General features: G+C 45.0%; 1 protein-coding gene across 2 annotated transcripts in view; it reads right to left on the bottom strand.

The window, feature by feature from the left end:
• ANO6 (anoctamin 6) overlaps positions 1-22,784 on the bottom strand; it is a 422,710-nt gene that overhangs the window by 195,644 nt on the left and 204,282 nt on the right. For both annotated transcript variants that reach the window (XM_085653360.1, XM_085653359.1), the window contains exon 3: positions 2,306-2,443. In XM_085653360.1, the coding sequence (XP_085509486.1) occupies positions 2,306-2,443 (138 nt within the window). The remainder of the gene's footprint in view (positions 1-2,305; positions 2,444-22,784) is intronic.

Genomic DNA, 22,784 nt, shown 5'->3' with positions numbered 1-22,784 from the left:
AGCTTATTCCAGATATCAATGCAGAACAGCTAACGAAAATTGTATAAAATATGTTCTCTATAGGTGAATTTCTGATGCAAGACCTCAGTTTTACCACTCATAGAAAAGTCTAAGCTTGATCCCCAAGATGTCATCAACTATTGCCCTATATCAAGGCTTCCCCTTCCATGCCAAATTGGCTGGAAGGACTATGAATATACAGCTGACATCATTTATTGAGTCAAACAATCTTTTGGATGTGACTCAGTTTGGTTATCGCAGTGGTCAGGGTACAGAAACAGCTCTCATCGTGGTCACTGAGGGAATCAGGTCCATACTCGATAAGGCCAGCAGAGCGACACTTATCCTGTTGGACCCATCCGCAGCCTTCGATACGGTCGAACATTCTTGTTTGACCGGCAGGTTGATGAAGCTTGGGATTAAGGACACAGCCTTGATCTTGCTTCATTCCTTTCTGGCTAACAGGACACAATCATTGACTCTTGGCGATTTCACATCTGAACCATATATTCTGCCCTGTGGTGTTCCGCAGGGCTCATCGCCAAGTCCTACTTTATTCAATTTATACATCACCCCCTTGGCTGCCCTAATTAAATCCCTTGAGTTTTTGTTAGTGTCCGACACTGACAGTACACAAATAGTGATATCACTTTCTAAATCTGATCATAGCATAGATGACACCTTTCGAAACTGCATGTCTGCAGTTAGCGATTGGATGGGCAGTAACTGCCTTCAATTAAACTTATCTAAGACAGAAGTGATGTTGTTTGGGCACTTCCTTCCGGTCCTCATTTTGGTGGCCAGAAGAATTTGGGACTTTGCCAGTCCCTACGAAAAAAGTAAAATACTTGGGTGTCATTCTTGATGAACCAGTTGAATGCAATTATTTCATCATTCTTCTTTGTTTTATAAACCATGAAAAAATGTTTCCATCTGATTCCTTTCGAGCAACTAAAGATAGTAGTCATTGCACTGACCCGTTCACATATCGACTATTGCAATGGACTGTACTTACATTTACAAGAGGGACTGCTACAACTACAAGCACCGTAAAACTCAGCCACTAAAATGTTGTTACACCTCCTAAATGTCATTCGGCAACTCAGGCTCTTAATGAACTCCATGGGCTCCCTGTGAAGAAAACATTATATTTCTAAAGCATTATGCTTAGCATTTAAATCCCCCAATGGTATAGGTCCAGACTACCTAAAGAGGAACTTTAGGTGGTACATTCCAGGCAGAGCTTTTTCGCTCCAGTACCGCCAGAAATCTGGTGGCCCCCTCTCACAAGTTTGTTTCATGGGGCGGTGGTAGTTTCATTAGAGGCACTGCCTTACACTGGAACACTCTGTCCCATAGTGTGAAAACTGCTTCAACTCTTGACTTTTAGGAAAACACTAAAGATGTGGCTACATAGTAATTAATTAGAGATTTATTCCGTTGTCATAGGTTAGCGCCAAAATTCCTCCGGGCATAAGAGCGCTCCACAAAACCCTAAATCAAATCAAATCTATAGGAATTAATATCTGAAATTCATGTTTTTGGACCCTTGCCCTTTTTCTAGCCCCCTGCATGATCGATTGTCACAAAACTTTCCAGTTAGGAGCTTAGGTGGATGGCATTGTTTCACCAAAATTACCACCAAAACAATTATGCTCCTACTATGAAATTTCTGACCTAACTATAAGTCCACAGTGGCGGTAGCCGCTGTGTATAATATAAACATTTTCTATTCCACACTTGTGCAAATCTGCATGAGTGTCCATTGTGGGTGGCCCCACCAGTTTTTATCTGTGGCACTTGTGTGCCCCCTATAACAATCACTTCTGTAAACGTCATTAAACGGCTCAAATTCATACTTAGGCTCTAGGGAGCTCACATGGGGAAATCACAAAGTTGAGAAGGTTAGATACACCAAATTTGCACCCAGGCAGTGTCTCCAAAATTTCACAGGAAGAGTGTAGGGATATAAAGGGTGATCTGCTTCATCCCAAAAAATGATGGTCATTGGTTTGTGTTCATCATGCCACTCTTATCCATAAGATCTCTCAAAATTATTATTTAAAAAGATTTGTTTCAGGCAGAGTGGAGTAACAATAAAGAACTTTACAAAAGGATAATAGCTCCATGTTTGTGTCACTCACTGTATATCATGTATTGTACACGCATGTTTGAAACTAACACTCACACTGTCATAACAGATTATGAGGAAGCAGAGTCCACCTTTACACACTCATTAGGAGACCAAAATATGTTTTAAACTGTTAAATATGTCATCTGTACAGCTGTGAAAGTGAAAGCTTACCTTCTGCTTCGAAATCACGCTGCCTTTGGTACCTTTAATATGTGCTTTCATGATCTCATCTTCGTACACAAGGACATAATCGATCCTTCGCTGACCATCATTAAAGAATAAAGAATCCGGCTTCAGATCAAACTCTACCTGTAATGTAATATTGCATCGTTTTGTTATTTTTTGAAGGCGGGACTTCCCTTAGGAGATAAATACTGTGTTTCGGCCACACTACACTGAGATATCGGCTCGGAATCATGTCACATATTACTTTTTCTTCACATGCTAGGTTAGAAAGTGGTATTTTAAATCCAAACAGTCCCTTCTTCATTGTAGGAATCTACCTTTCACCAGCTTATGACTCTAAATTACTCAATGGATTTCTAGATCTAGCCTTGCACCTCAGACATGAGTATATAAAACCCTAGAAATTGGAAAAAGCAAGCACTAAAGAGACAAACCTTAAAATAGCCCCTCAGCAGATTTTATTAAAAAACGGAATACTTTAGGGTTCAGTCCAGATGCTAGAAGCCCGGCACATACAGAGGATCACACACAACATACACTTCAACCATACCATTGTAACATCTGAAATAATGTCTCATCTCAAATTTAGGTAGATCATTCCATCATGGCACTCCACCATTGTTTTTGTCACTCTTTCCTCACATTAGGATAAAGGAAAAACACCTCTGAATGGAATGCCTCAAAAAGATAAGTGAAACAGCAATTGAAGTTCAATTCAAAGCAAAAGGGCACATAGCAAGAACCAGCAACAACCTTGGAAGCATCATCTATACACTGCACCAACATGACCAAGCTGAACAACATCTCTCTGGCAATATACTTCATCCCAGATGAGCTGAAACCTATAGTCAGTTTTACTTGAGAAACATAATTGGGTATATTCTCCAATACTCGTTAACTACTACAATTTCCTATACCCCAAGTAAACCCTGGAAAGACAGATCACAAAAAGATTATTAACAATAGAAAATGATTCGCCACCCCAAACAGGGTGTGGGGGGGGCTGAAATGAATTGAATTAACTCTGGCGTAACGTCATAGAGGGTCTGCTCATCCCTCTGGCAGAAGGCTGAAAAACACCCAATCCTTCGTGATCCCTGTGCAGGATATGACATTGAAGGAGAAGATATTTTGCTGTCCAGAATAAAGGAGTAAGCAGGACTATTCAACAGGACTTTAGATTGAATCAACGTATTCCTTTGTGACCACAACCAACAGCTCTGCATCTGCTTTACTTGCTCTTCCATGAAAAAGGTGCCATACGGTGAGCCTTCGATGGCCTCTGTTTCTGCCCTTTTCCTTAAGAGCTACTTGATACCTCTTGAAGAGATAATAGAAAAATAGCAAGTGCATTTCTAGAAAAACAGACGACATCATAACCATTGAGAGAATGAACAAGGGAGCTAGGCTATCATCAACAGGTGCGACTACTGTGTCCATCCCTGGATGACAGAGGGGTCCTGCGCCTGAATGAAGCCAAATGATTTCACTTGGCCCTACAAATGGAGGCCTTCAACCACCACATCACAGAAAGGTCAAAATCATATTTGACACAAATATCACATGTTCTCATGAAACCAATGTTTTTGTGCTTCAAAATGCAATTATATATGCCGTGAAAAATGAATTCTTACACTCATGAAATTTGCTTACACTGTAGATCTGCTGAGATGGTTAGTTATGCTGCAAATAGACTACTCTAATTTGGGCTGCACTGACATTACAACATATTTGACTGACAAGCAGCAAAAACAACATTATATGAAAGTTACCACTGATTCAAGAGATTTCTTAAAACAGATCTGTTCAGACAACAGATTAACCGTGGAGGTACAGTGGATACAGTGACCAAAGAAAGTTGGATAGGTGATCTCCCTCGCTTCCCACTGGGCTCTAACTGTCCTATAACAGCGAGTTACCTATTTTCTCTCTTCCGTGCTTCTTTTTTATAGCTCACCTATATACGGAGGCATTCGAACACCACTTTACTCATACATAAAACAGAGGTACAAAAAACACACAGCTGTTAAAAGGTTACGTAATAATATTCAGCTGACATGAGGTTACCCATGTCTACCTCAAAGTAAAAAAAAAAATCCCAAATGAAAATTTTATAAAAGCAAAATATGGTTTGCACAAATTTGTTGATTAACTGAAGAAAGTAAAACAAATACTAAAGGAAAGTGTACTACCCCATTTCTAAGTAACAGAAACAATAGTTTTGTCAGATACTGCAGTAGTCTATCCATCATAAAGATCAACAGATGAATCTGTAAAACTAGATGTGTTCTTGGGTGGTATCATTCAAGTTCAATGGGTGCAAATTATAAAATAGGTGGAGCTGTCCTCCGCCTATTTTATACTCTGCCCAATACTAATTTACACTCTTCCCAACTTTAATCAGCTCGGTGACATGGGACCAGAGTTTAGCAACCTGAAAATCCAACCAGTAAATTCATATGATGCTTGGGCAGCAAGCGCAGCAGGACCTTGGGCCACGGCCCCTGCGATGACCCCCTCTCATGGTACAGGCCAGCATGAAAAGCTCACCTCTGCCAACCACAGCCTTTGCGTTCCCTTAAACCCTTCCCCACCTCTTTGCCTCCCAATCCCCACAAGCCCCATCCACCATTCACCACCTGCTTAAAACACAATGTCCCTGCACATACATGAGCCCACCTCATAATCGGGCCAATATATTTTCAGAAATATTAACAGTAAATGCAACTGCTATAACAGGACCTCTACTTATTCAGTCTGACTGATGTTTCCACAAAAGGCACATATGCCCAGTCACTTATAAGAGGGGAAGCCTAGTAGTACTACTGGACTTTGGGAAATGCTATGCCAACATTGCAGACTGTCCTCTAAAGGGCTGCTAACCCACTGAAGGGATTGGAATTCCAGTTTGAGCTGTTGGGAGAAAGTATCTGCCAGTTAACATAACACTGAGTGCGTTGTAGTATATAAAGGAAAATGGGCATAGATATAATTTGGAAGATGGCTGCTTTTCCCAGCAACAAGAGTGGAAGTCCCAGGCCAGTGTTCCACATTCTCTCTGAAGCCAGCCAAGACCACGTTTAAATTATCCTCCCAAAACTCAACCTGTTGCAATAGTAACCTCAATCAAAAGGCATCTAAATCCATATGTTTGCAATCAAATATGGAAAGGTTGCCTGAGATGTATGTGCCAGAAGTGGGTCTGAAGGAGTGTGAACTTACCCCTTTTAATTCTATAGCTGGAGCGTTTCCCAGAATCTTTAAAAAATAATTAGAAACTTTGGTATTGTCTAGAGAGGTTACCTGCTACATTGAGGATGACATTGTCCACATACAATGATATTTTGTCATCAACTATAATTCACTATTTAAATCCCTTTACTAAGGGGTCCACCCTGATCCAGCATGCTTGTGAATGAATGTACAGTGCAAACAGGAGCATGTTGGAGGGACAGAACTACAAGCACAATAGCTAGTGGAGAGTCCACCTTGCAACTTCTATTGCTGGAGAGCAGTGAACCCTTATAATGAAACCTTCCACTTACTGTTGGTGAGAGGTTTGCAACCTTTTTGCAAACAACGAAGAATAATGTTACAGAAAAGGCAGACAATTAGTGCCAGAAGTTCCTTCTGGTTAAAATACAAATTCCCTTCAGATAGGGCAGAGTTAAAGTACTCATATGACTTTTCAAAGTGCTTAAGGATGATATACTGACCAATCCTAAACCAAATCACTCTCTCTATCTCTCTCTGTATCTTCTGGGTTACAAATCTAAATGTAAACGACATGGGCTTCACTCTAAATATGTCCCTTATGCAACGTCTTTTGGTTTCCCTACAGATTAGAATATGTTACGTTATGTTATAGGGTTCTTATAAAGCGCCTATCACCACCGGTCTCTAAGCGCTAGACAGAAAAACCAAGAACATAATGACGCCTCAAAAACCAACTGCCTGCTCCAATTAGACCGAGGATGTTACCTTTCCGAACAGATAGGTCTTCAATTTTTTCCTGAAGGAGAGTAGGTGAGAGTCTTCCTTCAGACTAGATGGAAGATCATTCCAAAGTTGGGGAATGAGTACTGAGAAAGCACAGCCTCCTTTGGTTTTTAGATTGAATCTGGGTTGAACCAGATTTGAGACAAACCCAGAGCGTAAGGGTCTACCGGGAACATACTTCCTCAGGCGCTGTTTGACATATTCCGGGGCCTTGCCAAAGAGCGCCTTGTGGGCCATGCAGAGGCCTTTGAATTGAACCCTAAGCTTCACCGGCAGCCAATGCAGTTTACGAAGAAGAATAGTTGCGTGCGAGCTTCTAGGAAGAGAGAAGACCAGTCTGGCTGCGTCGTTCTGCACAACCTGCAGTTTCCTCATCAGCTTCTGTGATAAGCCCAGGTACAAGGCATTACCATAATCGAGCCTCGAGATGACAGTCGCTGAGACGATGGTTTGCAGCGTGGAGGCTGAGAGAATGGTGGTAAGCTTGCGTAACTGCCGCATCACGGCTGTGCAGGAACCCACCACAGCCGACACTTGAGGGGCCATGGTAAGATCCGCATCGATCTTTAGGCCAAGACTCTTCACTACTGTGCCAGGGATGGGTGTTTTGCCGAGTTCTGGGGGCCAGTACAAATCATCCCAGGGGTTGGCTTTGTTGGTGAGTACCAACACCTCCGTTTTCTCTGCATTTACTTTAAGGAAGTTGTTGGTCATCCAGTTAACCGTGAATCTAAGAAGATTCCTAACTGATTCTTGGGCCTCTGGTGTTTCTCCCAACCGCACCAGTAACTGCGTGTCATCTGCGTAGTTAAAGACCTCACAGTTCCTATGCGTGAGTTCTTCCATCAGAGGTTGATAGATGTTAAACAATAAGGGGGACAGTGCGGACCCTTGAGGCACCCCCCATGTCACATCCTTAATCCTGGATAGCTGGTCCCCCATCTGAACCCTCTGAGTGCGGCCTGATAAGAAGGACTCTAACCACTTGAATGCCTGGCCAGCAATCCCCAGCTTCGCGATACGGTCCAGCAAGATGGTGTGGCTGACCGTATCGAAGGCTGCCGATAGGTCGAGCAGAATCAGAGCGCAGGGTTGTTTATTGTCTGCTCTGATTCTTAACTCGTCGGTGACCGTGGCCATAACCAGTTCTGTACTCTGTTGTGGCTGGAAGCCCGCCTGCCTGGCATGCAGAAGATGGTGTTCCTCAAGGTAACTTGCTACTGCGTTCAGAACATGTTTTTCCAAGATCTTACTTAGAAAAGGCAGTTGAGAAATAGGCCTGTAGTTTTTCAATGCCTTGGGGTCAGTGCCCGCTTTCTTCAGAAGTGGGGAGACTCTGGCTTCCTTCAGAGATGCTTGGAGGTAGCCCGCTTCCAGAGAGGCATTCAGTAAATGCAGTAGCTGGGGTTGAATGCCTGGCAGAGCCAGTTTGAAGATTTTCGGAGGGCAGGGATCACTGGAGGATCCTGATTTGATGTGACTAAGCAGTTCTGTCAGGTGCTCCACGTCGATATCCGGGAAGCTAAGCAAAGCCCCAGCAGACTGCAGGCTGTCTGAACAAGGTTGCGATGGTAAACTATCTGAGAGCGTAGTAATATCCATCAGGATATCCTGCACCTTCTGGAGGAAAAATCCTTGAAAGGTGTCACAGTCAGGCTGGCCCAGGCTGCAGCTTTTATCATTCAACTGCGTGAGTTCCCTTAGAATAATAAAGGTTTCCCTTTGTTTATTCGTAGCCTCCCTGATCTGGCCCTCATAAAAGGCGGATTTCCTAGCCAAGATGGCCCGTTTGTAACTGGCTAAAAGAGCTTTGACTCTGCAAGCCCATAATCCAGTCTCCATCTTCGCTCCACCTTCCGGAGAGCTTGCTTCTTTTCCCTGAGGGATGCGTCAAACCAGGGAGCTCCTTTCCCTTTTTTCCGGGTGAGCTCTAATCGTTCTGGGACAAGTTTATCTAAAGCAGAGTGAATCCAGGTTGTGATGGTCGTGGTCTCTACATCCAGGTTCTCCTGCTTCATCTTCGGAGGGGGGAAGGAGAGTAGAGTTGAGATTAAAGAATCAGCCTCAATCTTCTTCCAAGGGCGAACCTTCCTCCTTGTTTGTGGAGGGGCCGCTACTAAGGGATCTCCTGGAACCCAGCACTTAATCAGATAGTGATCTGACCAGATGCAAGGACTAACTTCCAGGATTTTCATCAGTGGTAGGGAGGACCAGACAAGGTCAAGAGTATGGCCCTTCTCATGGGTGGGGCCTTTTACAAGTTGGTTTAAATGGAGAGTGGCAAGGTTAGTTCCAAACTCGGACGCAATGGGCCCCCTGGGAGTCTCGTCCCAGTGATAGTTAAAGTCCCCAACCACTACCAGGGACTTATATCTGGATGCCAGATCGGTCAACAGTTCAAAAAAAGAATCATTAAATTCCGGCGAGCTCTGCGGAGGACGGTATACTAACAGAAGCAACATACATGAGGATTTCAGTGATATTTTTATCCCTAATACTTCTGCACCAGCACAGTTTTCTGCGGTGATCTGTGTTACCTTAAGATTCTTTTTGAACATGATGGCTACCCCTCCCCCTCTACTGTCCATTGGGCGGTTATACCACCGAGCATCGAAGTTGGGCGGTAAAGCTGCTATAATGTCCGGTGTTGAAGCAGTCCCTAGCCAGGTTTCCGAGAGCGCGAGGATGTCTATCTCACCCTCGTCCAGCAGTGTGAATACCTCTAAATGGGGTTTATGTAAGGATCGTGTGTTGAGTGTGGCAATTATCAGACCTTGTGAACTTGTGGTGCCAGATCTATCCTCTACCTGCAACAGGTCTTCCGATCAAAGGCTGGCATGCGTTATCTCATCTAGCGTAGTTATCCCTTGTCGAAGAGATCTGAGGGTAGCAGGAGTGTAGACCCGCGGCCGACCAGGGGGGGTGGCCCTACGGCCCGTCCTGGCCCGGACGGGCACAGACGGGCTTTCCTTTGGCGCTCCTCCGGCGCGACGCTGTGCGCGTACGCTGCGCGCGACCATAGTGGCCTCTAAATAGCGTGTGGTAGGCGGTGCTCGCTCGAACTAGAGCGCAGCCCCGTAAAACGTCTTGGGGGCGTCTCAGCCCTACTTCCAGGATGGCGCTCGTACTGGGATACAAACACCCAAATGGTGAATGGTGCTGTCAAAAGTTTTAAAATGCGAGCAATGCGGTCAGTGGGGAACAGGCAGAAACAATTTAATACGAGCAAAACAGTAAGTATACAATTTTTAAAAACCACTTCAAAATAATTGCAGCAGTAGCGATAATTTACAAATACAGCGTGATGTTAGCGTGTCGGTCAGTCTGTTGACCGCGCGCCGACCAACTGGCCCCTAAATACCATTTGCCAGGCGGTGCTCGCTCGAACTAGAGCGCAGCCCCGTAAAACGTCTTGGGGGCGTCTCAGCCCTACTTCCAAGATGGCGCTCGTACTGGGCTACAAACACCCAAATGGTGAATGGTGCTGTCAAAAGTTTTAAAATGCAAGCAATGCGGTCAGTGGGGATCACCAAGACCACACAATTCCAAGGTTGTCAAACCTGCCCAGTTCTAGCTTCACCCCCTAAGGAAACCTAAACCATACATCCTATGTGAAGACTTCAGTTGCGCCATACAAACAAGGGTTCTCTCACACCAAGATTGGGACTAAGCCTTATTTAAGGGTCACCCAAAAATGTCCTAGCCCTCTCAAAGCCATTCTACATGACCCTGTATGGCTTGCTAGAGGTGTAAAGAAATTAAACCACGCAAACTGACTCACCATGGATGCCCGAATCCAATTTATCATACTTAACCTATAAAGCTCTTCACTAAGGCCAACCCATCTATTTAAAATACAAATTGCTGTTCATCATAGAAGAAAGGAAACACCAGAAACAAATCTTGAGTAATGTTGGAGATATAAAAAGTAAGGCAAACTAAAAGACCGAATCACATCTTCTCTTGTCTGGCTCCTAGACTCTGGAACCGTCTTCCTGAAGCTGTCATTTAACTGAATACCTGCTTTCTTTCAGAAGAAACCTGAAGATCTCCTTCTTCAAATTGTATCATTAAAACTATAATCCTATCACCATGAACTCTCATTACTTTAACCCCACTACCTTTCTCGGTCCCCTATATTAACTACTCTTCTTTGTTAGTTTTACCATGCTACAGTACAGTTAGGATGATCACCTCTCATTTTTGTTGTATTTCTTCTTAATTGTAAAATGCTTTGCAGTGCATGTGATCAAGTCTGAGCTATATAAATGGGTTTAATAAATAAGCAATTAAAACAATTGAGTCAGTTGCATTTTCAGGAAAAGACAGCTCAGGTCTCCTCCATACTCTCTACTCTGTCCAGCCAGTTGTGTAATCTCAATAATGTTCAGCCCGGTGAAGCACCAGAGCATTAAGCTTGATTGGCCAGAATGAACCAAAGTGGTAAGTACTATTGGGAGCTTATTTGTGCCCGCCTTTGCCAGCATTTTAACTTGTATGTGAGGTAGAGAGATGGAGCGGTACAAGGCACAGTCATGGGCCAATTTGCCTTCTTTTAGTATGATGGTTATAGTATGATGCCTAGGGCCATCTGGCAGCTTCCCAAACCTTTTCACTTTGTGAAACTGGTGCAGCATGTGTGGGCTCACTTGGGATGAAAACCAATTAAATGGGTCAGCCAGGGTCCAGTGTGCCCTGGCATTGTTGCAATCTGTAGTTGATCAATTGCATCTGTGACTTGCTGTCACGTGCACTGCACCACAAACCCTCTCGCAGTACTCTGCAAAGAGTGCCAAAATACCCTCATCTGTGGAGACCTTGTCACCAGGCCTTGAAACAAACTTGGTACCATCTTACTCGGCTAAAACATAGGCTCTAATTTAGAGTTTGGCAGATAGGCTACTCCACCACAAATGTAGCATAGTATCCTGTTTACTATACTGATGGTTCGCTTACTCTATTTAGAGTTGAGCAGATCGTCAAGTTTTCAATAGCTTTCTCTGCCTATGTAAATGCTACACTGAAGACCTGATGGAATTGCGGCACTTGATGTTAGTACAGTAGACCATCCGCTGTATTTAGAGCAGAGGGTGTGACATATTTCTTTTCTGTTTGGGGCCACCAGGGAAAGCCTTGCATTCATGAACAGAAAAATAAAAATGATACCCACACCCTGGAAGAAACCTCCAAGAGTGTCCGGATCATTTGTATTTTGCTTTTCACAAACAAACTCCCACTTTGTTTTTTTTGATTTGCAAAGATAAAAAGCTTTGCTGAGTGGTTTGCCGCTCAGCAAAATTCCATTGCTTACAGTGAAGCCTGGTGGATGGCAGGCCGCTCACCAAACTATAAATAAGGCCCTTAATTCTTCCTTCCTATAGTGATCTCTGATTAACCCCCACATTAACTCATGACATAGTCTACCCCCACCAAGTACATTTCCTGAAGAAGAACCAGACCCAGGTCATACCTCTTTTTCGTCAATGGGGATGTTCGCTAGGAATGCCAGTGTTGCACCTTTTTTCCTAGTTGAGTGTGATCTGGGGCATACAGGCAGGGTCTTCCCCACCCTGGAGCAGCAAGTTTGTATTGATTCCACTATCCATCTTGCAATTGTTCCTTTAGTTACTGGTGATTCCTTGCTTGCTTTAGAAAACGAGATAAACAACTGGTTTATCTTATGAAACTCCTTTGTTTCCTGCAGATAGGACATTAAAGTTCTCCACAAATTCAGTGACTGAAGGGCGTTTTTGGTCTGTATCTTTGGCTCTATGAAGAAATTTGGAAGCTGTATGCTTTGGTTGACATGAAATTGGGTCACAACCTTGTGTAGGAAATGTGGATTGGTTCTGAGGACCACCTTGTCCGTGTGGATTTGTAGGTATGGTTCCTATATCATCAAAGCTTGTAGCTCGCGGACTCTGTGTGGCGATATAATTGCAATCAGAAAGGCTGTCTTTAGAGTCAGTGATTTTAGATCTGATTTGTGCATAGGCTCAAAAGGTTCTGTCATTAACTGCGTTAGCACGGTGTTCAAATTCCACAAAGGTGCTGGAACTGATCTTGGTGGTGCAACTCTTAGAACCTTCCAAAAAGAATCTCTTCACCACTGAGGATGTGAACCTGACGTACCTCTGGTGTAGGCTACTATTGCTGCTAGGTGTACCTTTAGCAATGCATAGGTTAGCCTGCTATCTAACAGGTGGGTGAGGTATGTTAGTACAGTTTCCTGTTCTGTCCGTGTTTCCATTCTCCTGTTGTCGGCAGATCTTGTCCTGCTTTGATTGTGATTGTCCCCTGAACATTTCTAGTAGGTCTGAGTACCAGGTCTGCGTGGCCTTTTTGAGGCTATGAGGATGAGCCTTGTCCCTGGTTGTTTGGCTTTATTTAGTACCTTTGGGATCAGGGGAAGTGGAGGAAAATCGTATACAAATTTTCCTGACCAGTTTATTGGCAGGGCATTGCACTCGGACTAGTGGTATGGAAATCTGGAGGTCAAGTGTTGGTATTTTGCTTTTTAAGGGGTTGCTAACTGGTACATATTTGGCTTGCTCCAAACTTTGAAGATTTTTTTCCAGTGTCTCCTGTCCAGGGCACAAGGCCTAAAAAAATGAAGGGGGAGACTTACCTAGTTAGACATCATGGCACGCGACATCCCGGTGCACGAATCACTGCGCGTGACATCACGGCGTGCGACATCACGGTGCATGACATCACAGGAATTGACATCATAGAAAGTGGCATCACAAGCCACACCTTTACAGGAAGTGGCATCACAAGAAGTGACATCAGATCTAAAGGCCTCATATATATGTTTAGCAGGTCTATCATGTGTACGTTTGAGCGTATTGCGAGGATAATAGCACAGTGAGCTATGGAAGATGATATTGGACTTCCACACCTTGCAATCTCCCATTTTTATGCACACACATCCTGTACATTCACTTACAAATTTAGATAGTGTATTGTACGTGTAATATGCGCATGTTGATCAGGGCTGGACTGGGAACCAAAACCGGCCCTGGAAAACTGATCGTCCGGCCCCCCCATTGGGGGAAAGGGAGGAGCTGTTTTCTAGGGTGGGTTTCGGCCAATTTTGTTACAGTGGCTGCCCACTGGGAAAATGCCCGGTGCCCGCTACTGCCAGTCCGGCCCTGATGTTGATGTAAAGCGCTCTGACACTCTGCATTGGTATGAGTAGGGCTATACAAGAAAAAATAGTGGTACTTTAATTATTTCAATGCCTTCTCAGGTGTAGTAAGCTCTATATAAATGCAATTTGCTGTGTGTAAATACTGGGAAAGACCAACACATGACATTCTTACAGTGCCTGCATATCTCTTAAACAGGTGAAAAGCTGCCTTTCTTAAGTATGTGTGAAGTGCTAACCTTTGTTTCCCCCTCTGCTTCATTTGCATCGGTGTAAGGCTCCTGACTGTTCGCAGCCAAGAGACTCGAATAAAAGGAGGCCTGATGACCCCATAAATTTGGCCTTTGTTATGGGCCCAGCAGGAGTCTTAAATAAGAAAGGCCCGTCCTCGCCTGCACCTTGTTGCTTGTTGCAGATGGAATGCAGACAACGTGCAAGCGCTGCTGAAAGTGTCCCTGTGTTTGGAAATTACACCGGGACGAGTTCAGCACATTGTTCAGTGGGGCCCCATTCTTGGCAGGGTGGACGGCATTCACCCTTTGAAAATAGTGGGTGGACGCCGTCCACCCGCGTGTACCCCCGACTTGTGCCCTGCTCCTGCCTCATCTCTCATTTATGGGAGGTACAGTCATGTCTTCTTAATCTGTCTGCCTCTGTGTTTTGATTTCCTGGCAGGTGGATTGTCTGAAGTGTGATCTGTCTTTGGATCAACCATCTCCATATCACCTGGGCTAGTTTGGACAGGGTAAATGATTTTATTACCCCCTGTTTGTTGAGATAGACATGGGTGTTGTGTTGTCCATTTTGAATCAGTACATTCCAACCTGTTATGTGTGCCTGGAAAGGCTTCAGGGCTAGGAATACTGTTTTAATCTCCAGGTAATTAATGTGTTTGCTGCATCTCTTCGGTTCCATAATCTCAATACCTTCAGGCTGCCTGTGTGCGCTCCACAACCCTTGTGGGATGCACCTGTCATTATGGTCATCGTGGGAGCTGGTGTCTTGAATGGTCTCACCATGTTCCCGTTTGTTGATTTCCACCATTGTATTTCCCTTTCTACCCGTGCTGTGACAACCACTAGATCCTCCCAGCTCCCTGTGACCATTTGTTGCAGATCAGTTCCTGAAATGGGCACATATGCAATCTTACATTCGTTATAAGTGGGATCGATGATGCCATGAGTTTCATGAACACGGTCACTGTTAGAGATCGAACCCTCTGGTAAAGATGAGTCTGCTCTGCAATTGCCTCTTCTCTCTTCTGGACTGTATATGCTCGTGCAGTCCTGGAGTTTAAGGTTCCTCCTAGGAACACCTTTACCTGTTTCTGTTGAGGTGAAGATTCCTTGTGATTTCTTGTGAAACCCTGGCATTGCAGTGTGGCAATCACTGTTTGCATGTCCTGGTGGCATTTTTCTTTTGATTGTGCCTTCACTAGCCAATTGTCTAAGTATGGGTGGGCATAGATTCCTTGTCTTCTTAGGTGGGCTGCCTCCGCAGCCAAGCACTTTGAGAATACTCTTGGTGTCGACTTTATGCCTAATGGTAGCATCCTGAATTGGTAATGCACCTTGCCCAGAACAATTCAAAGGTATTTATTGTGTCTTTGGTTCATAGGTACGTGTAGACCAGCGTCCTTTAGATCTAGGGTGGCCATATAATCTCCCTTCCTTAGGAGTGGTATTACTCCTTGAGGTGTTGTTATCTTTAAGTGTTGTGTACGGATGAACTAGTTTAGAAATCTGGGGTCTAGAATTGGTATCAAAGTCAAAAATTGCTTTGGCATCAGAAAGTAGGGGTAGTAGTTTTCCTTGTTTGCTTCTCTTGCTGGGTCCTTTTATATGGCTCTCTTTTGTATGACTTCTCTGACCTCCTTTCTGAGTTGTATGATTTCTTATCACAAAAAGTTTTTTGGGTTGTGGGGGGATTTGAGGAGGTTCTTTGAGTAGTTCTATTCAGTTTCCTGATGTACTATATTTAAAACCTAACTGTCTGATGTAATTTTTGGAAAATGGCCCTCTCCGAAGGGTCACCCCAAACATTTTGCCTTACTCCTTCTCTTTTTGCTGTACTCTTTTTGTTGGCTTTTGGACTCTGAGCACTTTACCACTGCTAACCAGTGCATGTGCTTCTTCCCTAAACATGTTTGTGATTGATGTATACCTGATTGACATATTTCATTCACTTGTAAGTCCCTTGTAAAGTGGTACACCATGTACCCAGGACCTGTGAGTTAAATGCTACTAGTGGGGTTGCAGCACTGAAAGTGCCACCCACAGAAGTAGCCTTTCAAATCTGTCTCAGGCCTGCCATTACAGGACATCTATGGCAGTTTACTGCCACTTTCAACTTACCATTTAAGACATACCTACCAAGCCTTAAACTCCCCTTTTATTACACATAGTTTACCACTAAGGTAGGCCCTAGGTAGCCCTAAAGGCAGGGTGCCATGTAAGTAAAAGGTAGGACATGTACCTTTATGTTTTGCAGGTCCTGGTATTGACAAATAGCCTATTTCACCTTTACTACTGTGAGGCCTACCCCTCTCATAGGGTAGTATTGGGAATTGCTTAATATTTTTTTAGCTGTAATTCCTGATCAGAGAGGAGTAGCTTTTTCATGTTTGATATGTTTGGGAAATGTTTGATAAATCCAGCTTACTGGTGAGGTTGGATTTAACTTTACTGTTTTAGAAATACCACTTTTAGAACGTAGACATTTCTGTGCACTTACTGCTCTGTGTGCCTGGCCGCCTGTCTACAATCCATTCCCTCTAGGCAGCCACAACACAGGACACTCAACTGCATCTGCATTCATCTGAATACTGATGGGGCATCCCGGGCAGGAGAGAGGAGAGGAGAGGAGGTAACCCTTCGCTTGAATAGGTAGTGTCTTATCTCCACACAAAAGGCTGATTTACCCCCTCCCCGCAGCTAGGCTGGCAGACAGGACTGGGCTGAAAGGGGAACCTGTGCACTTTAGAGAATTAATTTGAAGTCACCTCCACATCAAAGGCACTTTTTTGGTATAAGTACAGGGTTTCTGAACTCCCCCCTCCCCCCCAGTTAGACACTTAGTTGGACCTGTAACCAGACTCTGCTGGTTCCACATATGCACATTGCTAGAAGGACTGCTGTGTTGCCAGGTGGGACTGTCAATTTGATCACTACTCTGCTGTGTCAGCCTGCTGCTTGAGTGGACTGCCACTTTGGACCTGCCTTGCTGTGCTGGCCTGCTACCTTTGTATTGTGCTGAACTACAAGTGCTTTCAAATGGCTTGCTCCCTGTTCAGGAGGTCTCAGGATCAACAAAGACCTCACCCCCTTCCACTGCCGTGGGACTCCGTAACTGGTGAGTCCGGCGAGTGGGTTTCGACACAGATCAGCTTGTGAACTGATTGCTGCCTCGATCTTAGCACAGACACCAGCGCTTCTCCTTTGCCGAGGACTCAGTGTTCTGCCTTTCTACAGCCTGTGTTGTCTACGAGGCTCAAGTTGTTCCGGCTGTGCTTGTGCCAATCTAAGTCACTGCCACACTCCCAGGCTGCAGCACCTTCTAGTGTGGCTCTACTGCAACACGTTGCCCGGGTGACCAGGGTGTGTCCAAGGGCGTGAGGTTTGTCAGTTTTCTACGCGCAAGCTGTTGTGACCCAGATCAGCCAACAACACGGGCTCCACTCACGAGGCCCACTGACAACTTGTTTGAAAGGTACTGTACTGAGGAGTCGGACCCCCAAGGTTCCAGTCACCGACCCACACATACACGGGTGGTTCGCCCCTTGTTGAATGTTCCCGGTCCTGGGGGCCCCATATAACAAACCACTGGTGCCATTTTGTGCACTACTTTGCCCCGCCACAGGCATTTAATGTGCTAAAGAATACATTGTATTTTTGCCGTTTCGTCTTGTTTTGTTTCTAAACAATAACCTATTTTTATAAACCTGTGTAGTCTTTTTGTGGTGTATTCATTGTGTTACTGTGTATGTGTGTGTGCTACTTCATACATTGCCTCTTTGAATAAGCCTGACTGCTCTGTGCCAAGCTACCAGAGGGTTAGTGCAGGTTATCTTAGTTGTGTATCTCGCTTATCCTGACTAGAGTGGTGGGTTCTGCCTGGTCTGGGTGTATGCCTCAGGCAACCAGCAACCCCATTTTTAATAGTAATCTTTTCCCACTTGCGGAGGCATGCCCTTATCCTCGCTCCCACAGGTGTATCGTGGTGGGGTGAATGCTGCATAAGTCACTTGCCTGTTGGTCCTCCCACTCTGGGAGGTTGGCCTTTTCCCCTTCCTCTTCCTCAAAAGGGTTGTAACGCAGGTTGTTGCCACTGCTGGTATGTTGTTTGCTACTTGGCATGGTGTGTACTGCTTTGTGGCTGCTGTTGTTGCTGCTGCTGAGATGTGAAGGATGCCCTTGCCTGTGGCTCTCCTGTTTGTGGTTCCTCCTCTCTTGAAGGAACCCCTGAATTGCAATGCCCCCAATGCTTTCACAGTCCCGTTATCCACCTTTAATTGCTGAAGGGTATCATTCACTGCCTGGCTGAACAGGGTGTCACCTGTGAATGCCAGGTTAATGATTGAGGCTTACACCGTTGGTTTGAAGCCGGATACTCTGAGCCAGGGGTACCTTCTTAGTGTTGTCCCTCTGCACATTTGCCTGCTGGCAGTTACTGCTGGAACTAGTGTGGACTTGAGAATGGTATTAGCAATGTTAGTTCCTTCCTGCATTATGGCCTTGGACCTCTTGCAGTATTTCTCTGGAAGGTGCTGCATGAGGGTCTCTATCTAGTAATGTCGCATTACTGGTGGCCGTAGCGGTTCAAGAGAGCATTGGAGTTCGCAGTAATCCATTGGGTCGCTGCTTCTCGCTCTATATTTCTTCCCACCAAGTCAAGCCTCTTACTTTACTTTTCTGGCAGTGGCCCCATGGATGTGAGGCATTGTTGATCCACCTATTGGTTGGTACTATAATGCAGTCCGCTGGGGAGCATTGCCCTTTATGGATTTTGGATCCTGAGTGGAATGCTTGTACTTCTTTTCCACTCTTGGAGCTACAGCCCTTGTGGTGGTCGGCTCACGGAAGGCCTCCTTTCCTTGGTCCAGGATGTAGGAAACATGGGCAGATATAGAATTGCCTTTTGTGAGGGCATTAATGATTCAAGAAGGAAACACGATTCCTTCTTTTCCTCCTCTAGTTGCACCCCATATGTCTTTGCAGCCCTCTTGATGAGGCTGTTGTAGAGGAGTAGGTCATCCAGTGGAGATAGTGGAATAATGCACAGCATGTGAATCCAGAAAAGGATTCATGCTGCAAAATCATGGCTTTCTTATTGATCACCCCTTAACTCCCCTCCAAGGTGAGAAAACAAAACACCCTCTACCTCTCTAACTATCCATAAGGACCCACAGCATTCCTCCTCCCATCACTTTTCTATAAAATCTCTTCTCCACTGCCAGGCCCATAAATGAGGGATTTTTATCCTACATTTTGTATTACACTCCATCTATAGCTACCAGTTGGAGAATTCCACACCAAGTGCAGAATACTGCTGAAAACGTCTATAATATGCAATCGAACAGTTTGTCTTATTACACAAACTTTACAGCAGTCCCATTTATTTCTATCTATAACAACTTGTCCCACGCATTGACAAAATTCATTCTACATTGGAAAAGCATATCTAAGAGATCTGGTAATTATGTGGCAATCCTAGTTCAGAATTTTTATATAATGAGAATACTAAGGACTGTAGCAGTAGATATGCTCAGCGCATTTTCTCAGCCCACTTCTGCATAACTGAGACACTGTAGTCTTTTTACAAAATAACGGCATGGTTCTTTATCAGATAAAGAGTCCACAAATATACTCGTCAAAGAAAATCCTGCTGGGCAGACTAAGAGGACGTTTGTGATTTTTATTATTCATCATATTTGTGAACCATTAACTCATAAATGTTCCTTATGCATATTTCTTGTTCATTTGTACAGCTGGGTTATGAAGGATTTATATGATTGCACATTTGCCACCAACGACTACTACAACTGCAACTATAGTTTCATAACATGCACATAGCGCTATTGACAAATATACACCCCAGTGGGATATATTGTGCTGGCTGCATGCAACCAGTGGCGGCAGCTAAGGTGGAGGAGCGTCGCCCTACTGCTTTTGCAGTGTAAATAAGGAAAATAAAATTAGAACAACTCAATATCATTTTATTAGGTTCTGCTGCGGTGGGGATTGCTCTGTTCTAAGAGCGGTGGGGGGGGGGGGGGGGGGGGAAGTGGTGGGTACTTTTAGTGCAAATTAATATTTGGCTGGCTGTCTCAGGCCGGCCAAACAGCCATGCGCACTCTGCATGTTCTCCCCACAGGCTGCATTACAGCCTGGGTGGATGACATGCCCAGGCTTCCAGTCCCCGTCTGAGAGGCGAACCATGGCGCTCCAACCAATCACAACTCTGCATTGCAGTGTTGTGATTGGCTTAGTGGAGCCTGGGTGCTTCCTGCTTTCAGCAGAAGGATGATGAGGAAAAACGCATCGAGGAGGTACGTTTAATTTTCTTTTTTTCCACTACCACCCCTGCCACAAGCACCCCTCAAACCCGATCTGTGCCAGCTGCCACTGCATTCCACTTTGTTTAACCTAGAGGTAAAAAAATTCACATCCTGGTCACTTGAAGTATCCTTTTATCATTGGAATACTGATAAAAAGTATCACTGCTTTACATACAGAGTTACACGACAACAAAGTGCACAACTGGTTACAGTGCTGAAGAGTGCCAAAGGCAAGCACGTCTGCACCTGTCCGTGCCTGAATCGTACCCAGAGTCAGAAACCAGGGTACTCCTTTTTCCCATAGTTACCCCACAGCTTTACACCACTCACCGGACACAACACAACTACCAAGATGCACCACACACTAAGCAGGGAACGTTCTCATGTGCCTCTTGCATATACTCATGCATGCTCCCAACTCACATCAATCACGAACGCACACACCACTTCTAACGCACGTACACCTACAAGCAATCCGCCCTTACAAACCCAACTGCACTGTCTAAACATCTCCACTCATTCTCTTGCATGCTCCTCAATGCCAGATCACAAGCCAAACTCACCACAGAAGTATGGGATCTGCTGCACAAACACAGCCCAGACTTTTTCTTCCTCACAGAATGCTGGTTGGGCACCACCGCAGTGCTGGCAATTGCAACCACCTTATCCCCCCCCCCCCGCTGGCATCAAGCTAATGAGACAGGAGAGGAAACACAAAACCAGACAAGGAGTAACCATTATATACGAGGACAACCTGAGTTGCACCACCTCAACGGACACCACCTCCACGTACATGGAACAAATCCCCTTCAAACTCCGCATCACGGCCAACTTTACACTGCATGGCACTCTCATATACAAACCTCCAGGACCTTGTGTCAATTGTCCTAACACCATAACACACTTCATTCGCCCCTCATCATCAATGCCACCATCTACATTCTACAGACCTTAACTTTCACAACGAAGACCTCACCAACCCTACCCTGACAGCCATAGTTGATAATCCGAGCAATTTAGGTCTCACTCAGTACATCTCTGGGCCCACCCAAACCACCAGACACCTCCTGTCACCCATCTTCACATACCTCAGCAACAATCACCTTAGACAAGACCAAACCCCTGACCTGGGAGGTTACGCCCTAATTAACCTTAACATCCCAGTCTTCCAGCACCACAGTATTAGTAAACCGACTAGTTGAAACTGAAAAAGATTTACTGAGCAGATTTGATCTCTGCCCTCTCCCCACACGAACCAGAGCACAACAACCACCTGCCGATACCATAAAAAACTTCAACAACTGTCTCACAGATTGAGCCAAGTTGCTGGCCCACTTAAATGGGACACCACAAAAAGATCCAGACCATATGCTAGGTAGTATATGGAAGAACTCAGACTGACTAAGTTACTGCAAACAACTTGAATGTAAATGGAGAACAACCCTAGACATAACAGACAAAGACACCTTCAAGTCTGCACTAAGACGCTAAACTAGTTGATCCAAAGCATCAAATGCTCAGCCATTGCAGACAGCATTAATGCCTGTTCCAACAACAAGGAAAGCTTTGCAACTGCCTAGGACTTCAGTTCTCACTCAAGTGCTGCGAACAACATCACTCCCTCACAAGACCTCTGCAATAGACTTTGTGTTCTTCAGAGACAAAATCACCACTATCTACTGCAACTTTGACCCTCAACCAGGCTTCATCACCCTAGCCGAGCAGTTTACCACTAAGACAAACAAACAAATTCTAACATCTTGGCTCACCATCCTCACAAACTAAACTGCAATTATCATGAAATCCACTCACTCGGAGGCCTCCGGCAAACCCTTGCTGCACCACTCCAACATGAAACTACGTCAGGTCCGCAATGTTCTGACACCGACACTCAATACTTACATCAATACAGCCACTTTTCTGAGCTCGTAGAAACATGCCACTATAAAGACTAACTCACACTCAAACAATCTGTACATCCCTCCACACTCTCCAATTACCAACTAATCTCCCTCCTTCCTTCCGATTGTTGAAAGGCCAGTCAACCAGCACCTCACTGACCATCTAAAAAAAATCCGCATCTCCTCAACACACTGCAGTCAGGATTCTGACCAAACCACAGAATTGAAGCAACTCTCATCGTAGCCACCGACAACTTCTGCAAGATCGTGGACAGAGGAGACACCGCAGCACTCATCCCCTTAGACCTCCCGGGAGCCCTCAACACTGCCTCTCACCCCATCCTCATCCGACACCACCACCTGATTGGGTTCCAAGGCTTTGCTCTCAAATGTATTTGCTCCTTCCTTATGGGAAGGAGTCAAGCATTCAGACTGGGTCCCTACTTCTCGAAGGCACACAACCTCACCTGCGGCGTACCCAAGGCTCCTGGCTCAGCAACATGCTTTCAACACCTACATGATCCCACTGGCCAATATGGTCAGTACCCAGAGAATCATCATCATCTCTTATGCCAACAACACTCAACTGATGCTCTCCATCTGTGACAGGTTTCTTAACACGAGAACCAAATTCACAGACAGTATGATGGCAGTGCCAAACTGGGTGAAATCCAACTGTCTCAAACTCAGCACCAACCAGACAGAAGTAGCTATCTTTGGCAACAACACCTCACCATGTGACGCAACCTGATGGACCACCGAACTCCGACCCACACCCCACCCAGCACACAAGCCAGGAAACTTCAAATCATCATTGACAACAAGCTGGATTGACCCACCAAATCAATGCCGTCTCAG

This window comes from Triturus cristatus, chromosome 4_1 (genome assembly GCF_964204655.1).
Source record: "Triturus cristatus chromosome 4_1, aTriCri1.1, whole genome shotgun sequence".
Taxonomy (NCBI): Eukaryota; Metazoa; Chordata; class Amphibia; order Caudata; family Salamandridae; genus Triturus; species Triturus cristatus.
The sequence above is the reverse complement of the archived record's forward strand: the minus strand, read 5'-3'. Positions and strand labels throughout refer to the sequence as shown.